Below are 19,198 nucleotides of genomic sequence, written 5' to 3'. Positions count from 1 at the left end.
AGGGGGAAGTTGAGGCCCAAAAAGGGAAAATGACTTGTTTAAGGTTACAATAGTAAGGAAATGGCAAAGGTAACCATTTTATGTCTAGCAGCCTAGGCTCTCTTCTCTAGCTTCTGTGAGTAGTTTCTGCCTATCACTGTTGGTGGCATTCTCCAGAGTGGGAAAGTTGGGAAGAAACTGTATTATCTTAATCCTCACATGAAAAGCCTGATATGCTTAAAGCACTGAAAATTTAAAAATTTATACCTGGAGTCTTGAATGATTTGGTAATGGTACTCTCAACAGTCCATAATGAGCTGTATGGTGCATAGAAGTCAAGTGATTATGTTTATAACTCAATGTGGCATACTCAAGAGATATACACCAGTCAGAAGGCCTGGCCTTAACTGGGGTGACAAAGAGGCAAAGCCTGGTGCTGCATACAGAGCATTAGACTTAGATGGAAGCCAAAGAAAATCTAGACTCAAATCCTGTCTGCTTAGTCACTACATGACATTCAATGACCTCTCTAGTTGTCAGTTTCTTCATTTGTATGTAACACCTAAGGTTCTTGTGAAGCTCAAAATAGTGAATTTATATGAAATGGAAATAGCATAGATATTAGATGGATTCTGACAATCTTCAGTTCACATATTGGCCCTGAAAATTACTAGCCATTTGGGCAAGTCATTTAATCTCTCTAGTATCTTATTAGATCCCTCGAACAGTCTTTAATAACCATAGGATATCTGAGGATTAAATAAAATATACCATTTGTACTAATATAAAATGAAATAATGTTTTTAAAGCCTGGCACATAGTAGTTATAGTGTCTAGTATATAATGGTTACTCAATGAATGGTATCTTTTTAAAAGATTGAATAATGTACACTGATAAGACATTATTATTACTATAAATTGGGAGTAAGCATGCTCCTTGTATCCTATTGGTATGCTTTACAGAATGAAGCACTTACTAAGCACCTGCTGTATGCAAAGTGCTAATTCAACCGCTCCAAGGAAAGACACCAAAGGAATAGAAAACACAGTTCCAGGTTTCAAGGACCTTATAGTTCAGAGAGAGAGAGAAAAGACACAAGAAACGCCAGATCCTCTCAAGTTAATCATAAAGAGCAGCCCACCTCCCATGGCAAGTACAACACAAACCACTCTGCTGCACCATGCTGATTAAGTCCATAAGGGGAACCCAAGAACAACCACCTCAGGTAGGTGCAGCTGAAAGGGCAATGAACAGAAACACATGAGGGTATATAGTAGTTACTCAATAAATGGTATCTTTAAAAAAGGTTGATCCAGGCCTGCTTAGTTTTCAGGTGTCATTTTCTCTCATCCCCTAGTGCCCATTTGAGACTCCAAGATTAACAAACTACTAAGAGTTTCCCCATTGCATCTCCAGGATCAATGTCTCCCCACCTTTGCAGAATGTTTCCTCTCCCTGCAAAGCATTTGAATCTCCCCCACACCCTTAATGTGAGCAACTCCTACTCATTAAGACTCAACTCAGGCTCTTCCAGGAAGCCTTCCCTGATTCTTACAGTTAAGTTAGGTACTACTCCTTTGTGTTCTTATAGCAAAACCCCCAATACACCACTTTTACTTATCATGTGTATTCATTTATTTGACAAATATTTACTGACCACTAGTAATGAGCCAGACCAGGTTTAGTTAGCATTAGGGATATGATAGTAAATAATATAACCATAGTGTCTGCTTGCTGAAGCTTACAATCTATTAGGAAAGGCATGTACAGAACAAATAATGACAAAGAGATGCATGTTTTGAGGGACAAAAATAGAGTGCTATGGGATTATAAAAAGAAGGACTGATGCTATCATCATCATCATCATCAACGCCACCACTTATGGGCTCTATATTTCAGACATTGTGCTAAGTACTTAAATTTTCTTATTTAACTTACTCCTCACAATAACACTAGGAAGTATTATTCCCTATTTAAACCAAGGAAACTGTGTCTCGGAAAAGTTAATTAACATATCCTAGGGCAAACAACTAGGAAGCATCAGAGCTAAATCTTTAACTCCGGTCTGCTTAATTCCAAACATTTCTCTTTAACTCTGTCTTTCTCTTTAACTCTGTCTTTCCCTTTGCAGGAAAGTGTGCAAAGCCTGACAATTTTCTCAATATCTATTCCTTCTTTTTTTCTTTAATAGCAGAACTGTTGGATTTTAGCTGGGCGTATGACTATTCATGATAAACTACATTTCCCAACCAATCTTGCAGCTTGGTATTGTTATGTGACTAAGTTCTGGCCAATGGGATATAAGTTCATACACACTGCTTTCCCTTTCCCCTTCCTGCTGGATGGAATGTGGACATGATGGCTGAAGAAGGAGCTGCCACCTCAGACTATGAGATATGAGCAGTGTGATAAGAATGGGAAAACTGAAAGCTGGATATCTGCTTTTAAGTGAGAGAGAAATAAGCTTCTATCTTACTTAAGCCCCTTGATTAAGTGGATCTCTCTATTATGGCAGCCAAACCACTATCTCAATTCATATAAGGAGGTGTTATATGACTCATTCATTTCTCTATTCCTAGAGCCCAGCAATATTAAATGTTAGTTGAACTGAACTGAATTCTGGTTCTGGTACTGTAATTTACTAGCCATATGGTCATAGAGAAATCATTTATATTCCTCAGTTTCCCTTTCTACCCTGTCTACCTTGCAAGATAGTTGATGAATCAAAAGGCATGGCTTTCAAATTTGTTGGTTGTAGAGAGCCTAAGAAATTATGTTTCTCTTTGTGAAACAACATGGAATATTCATCATCATACTTTAACCACATACAAGAACAATTTTACTAGCAGAAAATATGGTTACATTATATAAATGGAGCTCTCTGCATCTCAAAAAATATGAAAACATATCTGAGTTTCTCTGTAACTATTTTCACCAAGTAAAACCGATGAGAGAAAAACCTGAACTTTAGAAAATTCTACCCATTAACTTAATGTCTTTCTAAAATGTGGAAGACTGCATTATTAAACTTAAGGAGGGGTTCAGCTTTCAGATTGCCAGTGTTCCATGGGCATATGGTGTGAAAGGCACTGAGATAATGGATGTAAAAGCACTCTGAAAATGGATAGGGATCATTATTATTATATCAAATATGAATCCCTCTAAAACTCTGACATTGTTGTAATTTAGCAGAACAGGCAAGGCAGGATGAAACTCCGGTGGGCTGGGGACCAGGGTGCTCTAATGGCACAGGCTAAGATTCAGGTCTTTACCGGAGTCACTCTGTGCCTGAAAAAGTCTGGAAAACTCTTTTATGTTCTTTACAGCCCAGTGTTGACAATGTAAGCAACTGGATACTCCTAAAGGAGTGTCAGTTCACTTTACATATTCAGTGTAAGAATATAGGTGGCAATTAATAAATGTTTGTTGAGTTGAACTCCATAACACCTTCAGTGACCCTTGCAGGGAGAATTGCTTCTTTATCTGATATTTAGTTAAATCTCCTAGTAAAGCACTTACCATGTATATTTAGTACACTTTTGAGCACTATTTTTCCTAGTCCACTGTACACTTTTTGTAGGAGGAGATTGTGTTCTATTCATCTGAGCATCATCTGTGTTCAGCAGTGTCTGGCACATAGTAGATGCTCAATGACGGTTTTTCTTTCCAATGAGTTACAAGAGGTAGACTTGAGGGAAAACATAGATGCTAGTTTAAAACAACTATTCCTAAGCCAGTCCTATAATCTATGTCTAGCCACATAGTCACTGGACTGGCAAAACCAATCTTCTATTCTCTGGAAGCTAGGACTGTCACCACAAAGTGATTCTATGCTGCTGATTTTTTCCACAAATGATGCCACTGTCTCCTCACAGAGCTAATCTATCTATGGGAGCTACAACAAAATAAATAGGTGTCAGAAATAGCAGAGAGTATGTCGACAGTAAAAATAGCATTAAGTTTCCAAGAGAAAAGGAATCTTGATTCCTAGGGGCCATTCTACAAAGAGGAAGTAAATTGCCTAATTTACAAAAGATACACCTTATTCTCTTGCCCCAGGGCCTAGAAGATGGAACATATAACAACTACAAACTGACAGCAATTTATGTGGCCTCCACTGCATCCTCCCACATCTTCCTCTTGGCAATTGATTCTTGGGCTGCTGTTACCCCCAAGACTAGAGGCAGGACAACAGCTGAGGGAAAGTAAGTAAGTGGTCTTAGGAGAAATGACCTAGCACTATACAAATATGAAGGACTATATTATTTTTATTTCTACCAAATAAAAACAACTCCCAACAATTTGAAGCCTTTTAAATTCAAAAGAATGATGCAGGGCCCATGAGAGAATAATAAGATCTACACATTGAGACACAGTGCTAGGTCTGGAGATATGCTCTGAAATGTGATCCCTCACTGCCATGAGTCAAGATGGGACTTACAGATGAGAGAAAAAAAAAAAAGAAAGGTATCCTCCCATAAAGGGGAAGGAGCATGCACAAAAGTACAGAGACCTGAGATACCATGGGTATATGAGAAATGAGCATGAAGCTTAGGGTGCAAAAAGGAAATCACTGAGAAAGAGGTTGGGTCTGTGCTTTGAGAGACCTGGAATCCCATGGTTTGCTGTCATCCCCTGTTGCCACCCAAAAAGAAGCTTGGTTTTCATCTCTTCTTTTATTCACTCCTCAGAGAAGCAACAAAGACAAGGACATAGGATGGAGCGATGGGAACAAATCAGGCCATTTAAGAGAAAAAGAGGTAAAACCAGTATTGACAAGTAAAGCTGAAATGAGATAGATGTGCCTTTTCCTTCCCAAGGTTCAGGAGTTATAAGACTAAGTATAGAACCTTTGGAAGGAGGAGTGAAGAGACTACACCAGCAGAGATGAGACAAAGGCTGGGCACTTTGTGCATGAGAATTAATTCTCATCTCAGGGATGTGGGGCTCAAGAGAATAGAGGGCCCAGACTGAGACCCAGAGAGGAAAAAAAATGGGAATCTGACTACTTATTGATTTTTCTAGGTTCTAGGCTTAGGGAGATAAAGGAGGCCACAAGACACCGTCTAACTTTTCCAATCCTATTCCCCAGGGGGGTAAGACAGAGCCTCTGCATGCTGGCAGATGAAAGCTTTCATTGTGTTGTCCCATGCAGGCAGCAAGGAGCCTGCAACAGCTTCAGCCACCAGTACTGCTGTGCTAGTCACCCTGGGACAATGAATGACACCAGAGAAAAGCCTACACCCGTAACTAAAGGGAGCATCACTCTCTTCAAGCAACCAAGGTCAACTGGAGCCAGCTATTTCCAGATAGTGGGTTGTGTTTGCCAGCTCTGATTTATGAAACCTCAGGGCAGCTTCAATAATCACATTTCAGTTCAGCTCAATCAATATTTACTGTCCTCTATTTGATGCCAGGCCCTGTGCTGGACACTGAGAATACAGAAAAAAAATGAGATATGGGCTCTACCCTTAGAGAGCTCATTATCTAGAAGGGGGGAATGTCATCAAAACAGATGGTTAGAAGAGTAAGTCCTAGGCCATAGGAAGCACAAGGAACTCAGCTCATGGTAGGTCAAGTAACCCAGTGCAGGGAATCCAGGAAGATTTCTCAGAAAGGGAGATTCATTTTTCTCTCCTGACTTTGTTTCCTCATTGAGATTTAAAGGTTGAAGATGTTATTAGCCAAGGGAAAAAGGGGAGAAAGTCTTCCAAGTAGACAGAACAGCATGTAAGAGGCCTTGAAACAATATGATGATCTGGATGAAAAGAAAGAGACCCAGTGTAGTTAAAGCATGGTATCCACAAGATAGAAGAGGCTAAAGAGAAAGATTCAGACAGATGGTGTTAAATATGGAATCAAACTTCCTTTTATAGCAAGATAAGGTGTAGGTCGGAGTGTGGCATAGGCAGAAAATTATCTTAAGAGAGAGGATCCCAAAACATTAGAAAAAACACATATACACAAAACCAATTTCATTTCCTGCCAATTTATGTGGGACTTTTTGAAGAGGGATGTCCTAAAATAAAACAACTCCAATAACTAAGGTGCCACAACTCTGAAAGAGTGTAAATCACTCCTTCTGAATTTTACAGCATTTTTAATTTTCCTTTTAGCACTTGTCACTTTGTGCTTGGGAGCATAATCATCTGTGTCTTATCTCTAATGGTTTACCAACTCCCTCTGAGCATAAACCAGGTCTTGTTCATTCATCCTATAAAATTTTATTGCACCCCCAACAGTGCCTAGCACATGGTAGATATTTGATAAACACTTCATAGCATCATAGGAGGTATATGATATCAAACCCGAAAACCTCTTAAAGATATTCTAATCCAGAGTTTCTCAACCTTTTTGAAGAGTCTGAAAAAAGGTGTGGGCTCTCTTCCCAGAAAATTCAATGTAGAAAATATTTTACATAAAATTTCAGAGACCATCATGCCTAGAAGGTTAGTAAGGTTAACTAATCCAAAGTCACGAAGCTAGTAAGTGGCAGAACCAAGCCTAGAACATAAGTTTCCTGGTTCCCAATTCAGTACTCTTCCCACTACAAACAATTTTCATTGGGCTGTTTCCTGCTAGGAGACTGCCTGATACAGGCCTCAAATATGGCATGTTCCTTTCATGAAATTCCTTGATATAAGGATGATACTCAGGAGAACATGGCAAGTTGAGTGGCTTCTGAGGCCCAAAGTACAGTGGTATTGAACTTCTGCCAAGGAAAGAGAGGCCATAGGAGACATGCATGGTTACATGGGAGTATTAAATTAAGGCAAGAACCAAAAGTGATGTTGAAGACTCATCAGATAGAACAGCAAAATCTTAACTGTACTATTTACGGGAAGGGATAGAATCATGACCCAAAGCCAGACAGACCTCTGACTTTCAGGCCAGTGTTGTGCTCACCTCACCAGAAAATCCTCTGCACATGCATAAAAATCTAACCACTACAGACACAATCCTGCAGTTAGGGCCAGAAAAATAGTCTAAATAATCTTATAATGCTTAGAAGTAACTCCCAGTTATCTGTGGTAATGGATTAAAGGAACACATACATATTTTAAGTCTGCAAATACTGTAAAACTCAGCTACTGGCTAAAAATGTCAATCCACCTCTACTTGCTACAAACTATTTACTCAACTAAACTGAATGTATCACTTCCAATGTGAGGTCCATACTGAACTAAGTAAGTATTAAGAAGATATTTTTTAAAAATATCACAAATAATAAAACCAAACCATTTGCTTTTCAGTGTGATATCCTGGCCCAAGAACAAGACTGGGAGACTACAGAAACATCTCCATTCTGGATAATATTCAAACTAAGTAACTGGAGAAGAGTGAGGGGCAACCCCCTATCCTTTCCAGCCCCAATATTCTCCAACCTATGCAAATCTGATCTTTGGGTGTTAGCAAGAGCTGCACACTCTCATTTTCTTAAGGACTCCTGCCCACTTTACCTCCTGTGCTTTAATTAGGTGCTTGTATCTTCCAATGCCATGGGTGGGCTTTGTCTTGTAGTGCCGACTGGTACTCAGTAGAATGCCACCTAAAAGAGAAAAAAGTAAGACAAACCTGTTTCAGAGCTCCTCCAGGGATAGATCACATGTGAGGAGACAAATTCTCCACTGCAAGACTGGGAATATTTGGGGGTAGCAGGCTTCTTGTTGGTTTAAACACCAGAGCCATTTTTTGATCCTGGGTTGACTCTCAGTTTACCTCTACTTTTGGCCCTTGGGCAATATCCAATCCTTACTACCTATCTTTCTTCAAGAAATTCTCTCCTGCTAGAGCCACTGGTGGCTTAGAGGTACAAAATGCATTCTCACAGGGTTCTTGTTTTCTCTTGTCCCTCTACAGGCAATAATTCTTCTACTGTGGATTGTATAGAGAAAGAGACAGGTGGCAAATATAACCAAGTAAGAGGACAATCACAGATTTCCACAAAGTTTCAAAAACGATCTACTTCGATTTACTTGTGTTGATACAGAACAATCTCTAACACACAGTGTTAAGTGAATAATAATAAAAACAAAAACTTAATGTACAGTGTGTATAAAATAGGATCTCCATATACATATACATTACAGTAGGCCGAAATGTGCTACACAGATCAGCCTTCAAGGTAGGGCTTGCTGATATATACATATTCTCCTTTAATCCTCATTATTTTTATCCTCATTTACAAATAAAGAAACTACAGCTCTAAAAATATGGTAAATTGGCCAAGGTCATCCAGCAAGTAAGAAGCAGAACTGCAGTTTAAACCCAGGTCTATCTGGCTGAACAGCCTGTGCTCAAATGTGTTATAACATCTGAATTTCTGGCATATAAAATCTAACTAGATCTGATCTTTCATAGTTCAGATCTCAGTTCCTTATCTCTACTCTTTCGCTGGAACCAGCCCTATACAGCTCTGCTATGTCTGTCTTGCTTGCTGTCCACCTTCTGCAGAAGTACTTGTCCTAGGTTCTGCTCCCTTTCCTCTCAGCTCCTGTGGTTCTGCTTTCATCTCTCCAGGGCCACCACTCTGTTGGGGGGCTAAATGAAACATAGTGTGGAAAGGTCTAATGACATCAAGAGGAATGTTTCTTAAGTTTCTCTTTTCTAAAATGGGCTTCCAAAGAAATCTGCTCTGTGCCAGGCCAATCAGAGACTGGCTTCACAGTCAATCCTGCATTTACAATCCACACTATTTTATCCAGACAACCCTGGGACATCATGGATCCTTTACACGATATACATTAGTCCATATTTACTATTACATGCCACAACTGTATAAACACTGGGACAAAGATGACTAAAATATGCTACTTTCCCTGGAGACAGTGTATACTGGGAAGGGTGATAGGAAATCAGATAATTACCTTGTGATGTACAAAATACTATAATAGAGATGAAAGCATGGCAGTAAGTGCCTAGAGGAAGGAACAACTAATTCTGCCTTGGGGAGTAGGGGTAGAGGTGGAGAAGGGTGCAGAGGAAGAGGTTCCAAGGAGGTAAAAGCTGCATTCTTGAAAGAGAAGAGTTTACCATGCAAGGAAGAAGGAGATATTTTTGACAGAAGTTCCCAAACAGAACTGAACATAACTGAGGTGTGTTCTTGGCCACTGTCCCAATTCTATCTCTCTGACTCTGAGACCTTTGACCCTTTCAGCCTTTGGGTTCCAACTCTGCAACCTGGGGCCTCACCCAAGGAGCTGATACCCAAATCTTCTTGATGGGTATGCAATGATCCTCAGACTAGAGCCTTGCAAATTAATCTTATCCAATCAGATTTTATTATGACCTCAAAATATGACCTCCTAAAAGTGCTGAACTCTCTAGAGCATGTTCACTCATTCAACAAATATTTATTATTACCTATCAGGGTAGTCAGCAACTATTTTACCCTCACAACTACATGTATGGCATACACTAAAGCTTCATAGTATATGACCAACTCAATTGCTATAGCAGGACTGATTGGTACCATGCAATACCCTGGAAACTGAGGCTACAACAATGGAAAATGTTCCTGCAGTACAGAACCTATGATCTAGTGGAGAGACAGTAATACCAATGCAGGGTGATAAGGGCTATATACACGAGAAGGGCACTGAAGTTTGACTTGAGGTGTTGGGAAAAGATTCTTAGAGCAGGTGGTTTTTAAGTAAAACCTGAAGGATGACTGAGTTACTGAGGAGATAACACAGTATGCAGACGGGACGAGCCAGAGAGGATTTTAAGGCAGAGCATTAGGAGCAGGGTGGCAAGAAATGAGTTTACAGAAAGAGACAAAGCTTAGGAAGGGCTTAATTATTGAGTATTTATGATGTGCCAGGCACTGGGAATATAAAAGTGGACAGGGCCAACAAAATTCTGCTTATGCAGCTGACAATCTGTGGGAGGAAGGAATCATTAACAGAATAGTCACAAAATAAATATAAAATTACAAATTGTGATAAATAATAAAAAGAAAAAGCACAAAGGGCTATGGCAATAAAATTAGTGGATATATTTTAGATTGGAGTATCAGGGAAGGCCTCTCTGAAAAAACAGCATGTGAACCGAGACTAGAATTTAGAGGGAAATAGTAATATTGGGAAATAGTGGTTATTTCCAGGGAGGGGAAGTGGCTAGAAGGCAGGAGGAAAGGGAGACTAACTGTTTATTTTATATTCTTTTGTATCTTTTAAAACTTGTTCATGTATATATATTTCTATTCAAAAAATATATAAAATAAACTGAGACCTGAAAGGCAAATAGGAGTTTATTAGATAAAAAGATAGAGGATGAATGTTCCAAGCAGAGGAAATAGCAGGTGCAAAGGCCCCAATGTGGGACACAGCTTGGCATATGCGAGGAACAAAAAGGCTGTCAGTGTGACTGACACAAAGTGAGAGGGTCAGAGAATGCACCAGAGACTAGAGAAGTGGGTCAGAACACACAACACTGGGCTTTGTTAAGGGTTTGGATTTCAGAATGAACAGCCATAAGCAGGGAAATTATATGTCTGATATCTCTTTTAAAAGATCACGTTGGTTGTTGTGTGGAAAAGGGGTGGGAAGAAGGAGTATGAACGGAAGGGTAAGGAGATTCAAGTGGTAGCTTTGGCTAAATTGTTGTTGGTGATCTCACTGTATCCACATCTCCCTTTCTATTCCACCTTCTAGAACTGACAAATTAATCCTTCTAAAACACAGACCTAATCATGTTATACACTTTCATTAATTTATTCATTTATTCATCACACATACACTTTTAAAAAAATACTTACTATGTGCCAGACACTGTACCAGTCACTACGAAGACACCAAATGAATGAGACAGGGAAGGTCTTTGCCATGTTTCAAAATGTCTGATGGTTTCCCACTGCCCAAAGTTCAAACTCCTTAGATAAGCAATTAAGAACCCTGATTTTGTAATCTAGTTCCAACTACTTCATCTCTTCATCCTCCCACTCTTCCAGGCCTTTAAAACCTTGCTTCTCGGCCACAGATCTACATTTGCCATTCTGTATAACCCATACAGTTTTCATGCCTCTGTGCCATGCTGGGCAGTCCCCCTTGGTGAGAATGCATCTCTCTGACTGGTGAAATCCTGCACAGCCTCCAGAGTCAGCTCAAATGTCGCCATCTTTGGGAAACACTTCTGCTGCTCGAAACGTACAAAAATCACCAAGAGTTTAATTTACTTCATGGTTATAACTCTCACATGCCTCCATTATATAAAACCTTTTCTGTAAATAAAAAAGAAAACTATATGCCAGACACCACCTTTAAGTACACAGAAACTCAATAACCTACCAGTGATTTCAAACAGCAGAACCAAAAGTGATCTTTGAGATGATGACACATCTCAGGTGACTGCTGCAAATGCTTGCCTCGGCCTCTCATCTACTAGAATTCCTTGGCAAGGAGGCATTTTCAAATTTAGTTTAGGGCAATTCCTACAATTAGAGCAGCTGGTTAATTAAGAAGCTAATTCAAACTACTGTTAAATTAACCATTTTCTCCCTTAAATGAAAGGTTTTGGTCATATTACCAGTGGTTAAACTGCTTAATTAGCCAGTTGTTTTAATTATAAAATTTACAAGTTTGAAAGCCTCTGATTTCTAATAAGTTCAACTTATTTATAATTATTTCTCCTTGCTCCATGTCATTAAGCTGGGTTTCCTGCTGTCACATTAACATTGCAGCCTCCTGAGAGAAAAGGCAACTCTTTTCACTGAAGAAGACACAAAACCCCAGGGTTTCAAAAGGCTTTGACAATCTTTCAGCTAGTACAATTATAGGATGCAATCACGTATTGACTTCTCCCACATTACACCCTTTCCTTTATACATGCCAGAGCCAATTGTCCTTCAATGTCCTTGTTTACTAAACTGGGTACTAAACCCATCAGTCCAGGATGGGGATAAACAACTTCACTTTAATTATTCCTCCTTCAAAATTGGAACAAGCATTTTTATCAGGGCTATGCAGGAGGGAAAGAGGAAAACACTAGGGTAGCCCTAGCCAAGAATTAATTACAGGATATTCTCTCCATTCAACAGACTGCAAGTCCCTGATACACCCCAGCACCTGGTAAATAGAATGTGCTCAGAAAGTGTGTGTGCATGTGTGTGTTTGTGTGTGTGTGTGTGTGTGTGTGTGTGTGTGTGTGTAAAGGTTCTTGAGATAGTTTACCAAAACGATTTGCAATGATTTGGCTCTGGCAGCTACACACTTTTCAAAATCTCTTTTTGAATTTTTTTCAGTTTTTCTAATTACACTGAACTACTTGAACTAAAATGAACCATGTTTCTCTGACTCCACATTTTAGTTCATGCTTTATTGAGAAGACTCTGAGTTCCCTTCATTTAACCTCTTTAGACCTCTTTATAAGTATTTACTTCTACCCCTCTATGTATGTTTAAATGAGTGAGAAAAAGATGGTCACTACAATCAGGCCCATCCCTTGGAGAGAACAGCTGGAATGATACCCAGGACCCAAGGAGAGTATGATGGGTGAAGGTAGGAACAAGGCACTGCTCCCTACTCTTCTTTTCTGAATATCATCATAATTCAATTTTGAAATTTCTGACTTTAAAGATATCTCAAAGAACCCATGAAAAATGTCAACGAAGCTGTGTCTTTTCAAGTAGAATTATCTTGGCATGCCAACACGGGTGAGTTACCCTGGGCGTTGGAGCCTTCTAGATACTAGGATTCCTTGATGACAACTGAAAAATGGGCAAAGGAAAAGATAAGTGGCCAATAAATGTACAAAAATAATTTCAAGCGACTAGTAATCAAAAACATGCAAATTACAAATACAAGGGATGACATTTTTTAACTTACAATATTAGGAAATGTTAAAAAAATAACAGTAATGTTGATGAGTGTATGAAGGAAGATTCTCAAACACCAAAGAAATATAAAATAGTGTGGTCTTTCTGGAAAGCAGTTTTGTAACACATATCAACAGCTTTAAAAATATGCATTTCCTTTGACCTAACAGTTCAACTTTTACAAATGTTTCCTAAGTAAATAATCAGACAAGGACACAAATATTAATAATGTATAAGGATGTTCATCATAGTGTTATTTACATTAGAAATCCTTGGAGACAAATTTCTCCAAATAGTTAACTGTTTGAGTAAATTATATTATCCCCCACCTCTCTCTTCAAAAGGATCCCTATTGGATCGTTCTCACCAGCATATAGCATGCCCTATTTGGTCCCATCTTTAAAAACAAAAAACAAAACAAAAAACCCTCAGAATTATGTAGCTATCAAATACAAAAATATACTACAAAATTTTAATAACCAGTAGTATTAAAACAGCTTGGTATTGGCATCAGACAGATCAAAGGAACAAAACAAAGTTAAAATCATCCTGGATCTGTATGAAAATTTACTATATGATAAAGGTGACATTCTCAACCCTATGAGGAAAACACAGATGTTTCAATAACGTTGAAACAACTGACTACTCATTTTGGGGAAAAAAATACATCCTTACCCACTTCTAATTCTAGATGGACCACATATTTAACTCATTTCCCATTTGGGAAAAAAAGTGCAGCTTGCTGCCAGCATTAATTTAATTTTACATAAACACACTCTTTGAGGCTGAAGCAAATCTGACTGGTTTTCAATGTGAAAATAAAATATAAAAACTGTTCTTGGAGTTATTTCTAAATAGAACTTGTCTCTAATCCTATTGTAACAGAAATATATCCATAAATCAGATTCATCAAATGAATTTTCGGCTAACAACTGTTCGAGAACGATGGGATTTGACATTTTCAGCATTCAAGAATTACTATATTTTATAAATGGAAATACCACTACTAAAAACAGAATGCTATAAATAGAATGATGTCATTTGTTTCCAAAGACTGTTAATATACTAGAGTGATGTAAAAATAATAATAAAAGTGAGATATTTCATGGCAAACTTTGGGGGTATGGTTAGGGCTGTAATCTGCGAGTTATCTCGGGGTAAACACTGCAGTCACAAGTGCCACTGGAGAGTATTCTTGGGGCAAATGGGAAATGGGTTAAAGAAAAAAAAAATAACCAAAAGGTAACAAGAAGGATTTTTTTTTATAATCTTAGAGTGCAGAAGATCTTTCTAATCATGAAACAAAGTCTATAAATCAAAGATTAATAAACCTAGCTACATAAAAATTTTAAACTTCTATTTAACAAAAAAACACAAAACAAAGTCAAGAGACAGATGACTGGAAACAATACAAAGCAATACATGAAAGAAAAATGCTACTTTCCTTAGTATATGAAAACTATATAGGGGTGGCTCCATAGTGTAGTGGTTAGCACATCTGCTTTACAGGCAAAAGGTCCTGGGTTCACGCCCCAGGTGTAGACATGGACCATACCCTGCGGTGCGCCAGCTGGGTGCACACCAAGAGTGCATGAGAGGAGACGCCCTGCCTTCAGAGATCCAGTTCTTAAAGGGAGATGGCAACATCTGTAAGTCAGGGGTGGAAGTGGGGGGTGGGGAACTAAAGAGAGGGAAAAAAACACTATCTAAAAAGTTCTTACAAATCAGAAATGAAAAAGCAAACATTCCAATAGAAAAATGGGCAAAAAGTATAAATTAATACAAGTTCTCTGAAAGGCAATCTGATGATCCTTACCAATATTTTCAGTTCAAATCCACTGACTCAGCAATTTCAGTTCCAAGAATATATCTTACAAATGTACAGGAATAAGTTTACAAAGATGTATAAAAATGGTTGCTGCAGCATTTTTTGAAATAGCAAAAACTAAAAACAACCTAAATGTCCAACATTAAAAAACAGTCACACGCACATAATATATATGCAGAAAGCTTTCTTGAAAAACATATAAGAAATTGCTATTAGTGGATACTCTTGGAGAGTAAGACTGAGAAATAGAAAATTTTCAGCTTTTTATCATACATCTTTTTGTACAGTTTATATTTACTTTTACTGTATATATCCATATGAATACATTTAAGACTTTTTTAACATCTGGTAATTTTAGTATTCATTTTTTGTCTTTCTTAAAATTTATTTTAATTAGTTTCATGTATACAGTACATTGGTTAGATATCTATATAGTTCGTAAAACAATCCCCCCAATTGCTCCCTCCCTCCCCTGACCCTCGACCTAGCTAATGTATTAATGCTAATTGCATTTCCTATGCCCGGCTCCCCATTCCTGTGACCATCCATCAGCTACTAATTTGTACTTCTTTAACCCTTCACCCCATTTTCCCAGCCCCCCAAAGCTCCCTCCCCGCTATCTATCACCAAATTGTCCACTATATTTGTGAGTCTGTTTTTGATTAGTTTGTTTTTATTGCTTAGATTCTGCATATAAGTGAAATCATATAATGTTTATCTTTCTCTGTCTGACTTAAATACCTTCTAGGTCTATCAAAGCAATATCTTTTTCCATCCCCTTCCTTTTAGTCTGTGTGTGTCTTTTAATCTGAAGGAGTCTCTTATAGGCAACATGTAAGGATCTTGTTTTCCTTTCCATTCATCCACTCTATCTTTTAGTTGGAGCACTTAATCCTTTTCCATTTGAGGTACTTATTGATAAGAATGTAGTTACTATTCTTATTCCTGTTTTTGATACATGTTTCTTCTTCTTAAAGAAGTCCCTCCAACATTTCTTGTAATGCTGGCTTGGTGGTGATAAATCCCTTTAGCTTATTTTTGTCTGGGAAGCTCTTTATCGGTCCTTCAACTCTAAATGATAGCTTTGCTGGATAAAGTATTCTTGGTTGTAGATCCTGGGTCTTCATTCTGTCGAATATTTTGTGCCAAGCCCTTCTGTCCTGCATAGTTTCTTTTGAGAAATCAGCTTCCAGTCTTATGGGTTTTCCCTTATAAGTAACTACTTGTTTTTCTCTTGCTGCTTTTAATATTATTTCTTTGTATTTAAACTTTGGCATTTTAATTATGATGTGTCTTGGTATAGGCCTCTTTGGATCCCTAATTTTTGGAATCCTCTGAGCTTCTTGGGGTTTTATGTCCATTTCCTTCACCAGGTTAGGAGAGTTTTCCATCGTTATTTCTTCAAACAGCTGATCAACATCTCGATTTTCTTCAGTTATGCCAATCAGACGGATATTTGGACCCTTACTAGTGTCCCATAGTTTCATGTATACAGTACATTGTATACAAGAAATTGTACATTGCTCCTTAAACTAATTTTTTAGTTTTGGCATCTTATTTCTTGCCATTCTGATTGTGTGTCCTTGGCTTTCTCATCCTCTAGATAGGGCATTTGATCTTTTTCTTTATTCACTTTGTTTATTCCTTTGTTTATTCCATTTAATATACTTCTCATCTCAGATAATGTGTTCACTTCAGACTGATTCTCTTTTATAATTTCCATTTCCATTTTTATGTTTTTTAATCTCTTTGTTGAAGTTCTCACTAAATTTATCTATACTTCCCAAAAGTTCATTGAGTATCTTTATAACCAGTGTTTTGAACTCTGCATCTGTTAGATTACTTGACTCCATTATATCTGGATCTCTGTTCTGTTCTCTCATATGGTTTCTGCTTCTTTGTCTTCCCATTTTGGCTGCCTTTCTATGTCTGTTTCTATGTACTAAGCAAAGCTCCTAAGTCTCCCAGTCTTATTAGTATGGATTTGTGAAGTAGGTGTTCAGTGGCACAGTCGTGAGAGGGGCTCAGCTACAGGCCAAATTTAGCCCAAGCCTCTGCCCCTCTAGAGCCACCTGTTAAGATTCAGCAAGCAATCCACAGATGCTGTGCTTATAGTTGCCTCAAAAGGCCAACCAGAAACCAAGGCCAGGTGCCTCCAGTGTGAGTCTAGACACTGCTCAGCAAGAAGCACCTGACTGGCTGAGGATATACCTGGATATGGCTTGGGTGGGGCTACAAGTTGGGCTAGGCGGAGTTTCAGGGAATCCTCTGGGCTGAGCAACCTTTGCTATCCAGTTTGATGAGGACTCAGTTATGGCAGTGTTATGTCCATGCACTGGAAGCGGGGAGGGTTCAACAGGGTACAATGAATACCACTGGCACTTCTGTACAGTGTAAGTCTCGCCTTGGCCCTCCGACAATGTCTCCCTGTAAGTCCCTGGTGCCCCCTCACATAGCCTAATTGGCATTAGTGCACAAAGTGAGCAGGTCCATCATGACGAAAATCCGCTCACAGATGCGGCCCCTCTAAGAGGTGTCTGCCACTGCCACTGCCACAGCCTCAGTCAGCTGAGTGCTGCTCGAGACTGGGCAGCCCTGCATCCTCGCCCCATCCTACCTTCTGCCATTGCAGGGTGATTTCTTGGATTTCTCCCTAGTTGTATGGCTTGTTCATCCCAGGCAATTTTTCCTTGCTACTGCTGCTACTTATTTGTCACAATTTTGATTTGGTTGCCAGAGGAATGAAGAGAGCCTCTATCATCTACACCATTTTTTTCCCTTCTCAGTACTAATTTTTTTTGAAAAACTTCCTCAGAATACATACCAGTTCAAAATGAACTGTCTCTAGTTGTATTAAGGGATAAGACCACAGCTAGTGAATAAGAGGACTTGAACATAATTCTTTCTTTTTTAATACTAAAGAAAGTCTAACAAAATGTTAATAATTACCAAATCTGGGTTTATTTGACATATTATCTTTTTTGCTTTTCTGTGTTTTTTACATCTTTCACAATAAAAAGTGTAAGTAAGAGAGAAATAACTATTAAAAAAACCTTTCCTGGATCCCATATCCCTCTCCAGCTCCTACCAATTCTCTTTCCTCCCATTCCAAGTCAAACTTCATAAAAATATTGTCCATAATAGCTTTCTCTAAATCCTGAACTCCCATTCACTTGTCAACTAACAGTTGACTTCCACAACTGACCCATCTCACCCTCACAGACACTGCTCTCACTGTCATCAGTGACCTCTTTGTTACTAAAGCAAAAGATATTAAGTTCATATTTTCGTGATCTCTCAGCAGCACACATTGTAACTGTAATATGGTTGACCACCCTTTCCTTCTTAAAACACTTTCTTTTTGTCTGCCATGAAACTACACTATCCTGGTTTTCTCCTACCATTTTGGCCTTCCATTTTCAATCTCATTAGCCATCTCTTTCACCACCTACCCAATTTTTTAATGTTGGAGTTCTTCAGGGCCTGATCCTTGGGCCTTTTCTCTACTTGTTCTCGTCAGGTGATCTTATTTATCCCCATGACTCCAATTAAAATCGACAATATGATAGCTTCTGTAATTACAGTTTCAACCCAAACCTATATTTTGAGCTCAAGATCAGTGTATCCAAATGGGCTACTTAATATATCCTCTCTATAGCGCTCGATTCAACATGTTCAAAATCAGACTCAGAATATCTTCTCCAAATTGTTCCTTATAAGGCAATACATTCAAAATAATTAAATATATATTTATTTATCAATTGTAGTAGAAACATGTTCACCATAAATTAAGTGGGAAAAAAAGGGGATTATAAAGTATTATATATCATTTCCTCTCATTACTATAAGACAAAAAAATACACACACACACACACACACACACACACACATATATATACACACACACACATATATATATACATCTCTATATATATATAGAGAGAGGGATATAAATGCCTAGAAGAAGATTTGGTAGGACATACACCAAAATGTTAAGCAATAATCTCTGGGTGGTAAGATTACAGTCGATTTTTATTTTGTTCAGCTTCTTCAGTTTCTTCTTGTGTGTGTGTGTTTATTTTCCATATTCTCTAAAATGGATGTTTTTCACTTTTGTAAGACATTCTTAGTTATCTTTTTAAATCTCCTGATAGGAAGCAATATGAAGTTCACAGCATCAATTATAAAGTTTTTTTACTAAAACTGTTTAACTTAAATCTAGTTAAGTTTTAGATCTAACTTTGAGTTTGTAGAAGGGAACAGAGAAACATGCTATACAACACCATGAGAAAATAATTAGACAAATCAAGAAGGGAGAACATTCTATAAGATAGCCTATAAGTCACTGTTGTAGAAAAAAAGTGGTAGAACTGTTCTAGATAAAAGGTGACATAATAGTGAAATACAAAGTGTGAACCTTCATTGGCTCTTGGTTATAAACAACACCTACAAAAATCATTTTGAGGACAACTGAGGAAATAGATACAGTATAAGATAGTATTAAGGCATTATTATTAATTTTCCTGAGTGAGATATTGGTTTTGTGGTTAACTGAATGTAGAGAATGTCCATATTT

General features: G+C 38.1%; 1 protein-coding gene across 1 annotated transcript in view; it reads right to left on the bottom strand.

The window, feature by feature from the left end:
- The window catches only part of MRPL48 (mitochondrial ribosomal protein L48), a 47,137-nt gene that overhangs the window by 16,011 nt on the left and 11,928 nt on the right, over positions 1-19,198 (bottom strand). Inside the window, exon 4 of the mRNA XM_039848022.1 lies at positions 7,441-7,529. Coding sequence (XP_039703956.1) covers positions 7,441-7,529 — 89 coding nt within the window. The remainder of the gene's footprint in view (positions 1-7,440; positions 7,530-19,198) is intronic.

Source organism: Pteropus medius, unplaced genomic scaffold (genome assembly GCF_902729225.1).
Source record: "Pteropus medius unplaced genomic scaffold, Ma_sr-lr_union100, whole genome shotgun sequence".
In the NCBI taxonomy this organism is placed as follows: Eukaryota; Metazoa; Chordata; class Mammalia; order Chiroptera; family Pteropodidae; genus Pteropus; species Pteropus medius.
Note: the sequence above shows the minus strand (reverse complement) of the source record. Positions and strands in the feature narration are given on the sequence as shown.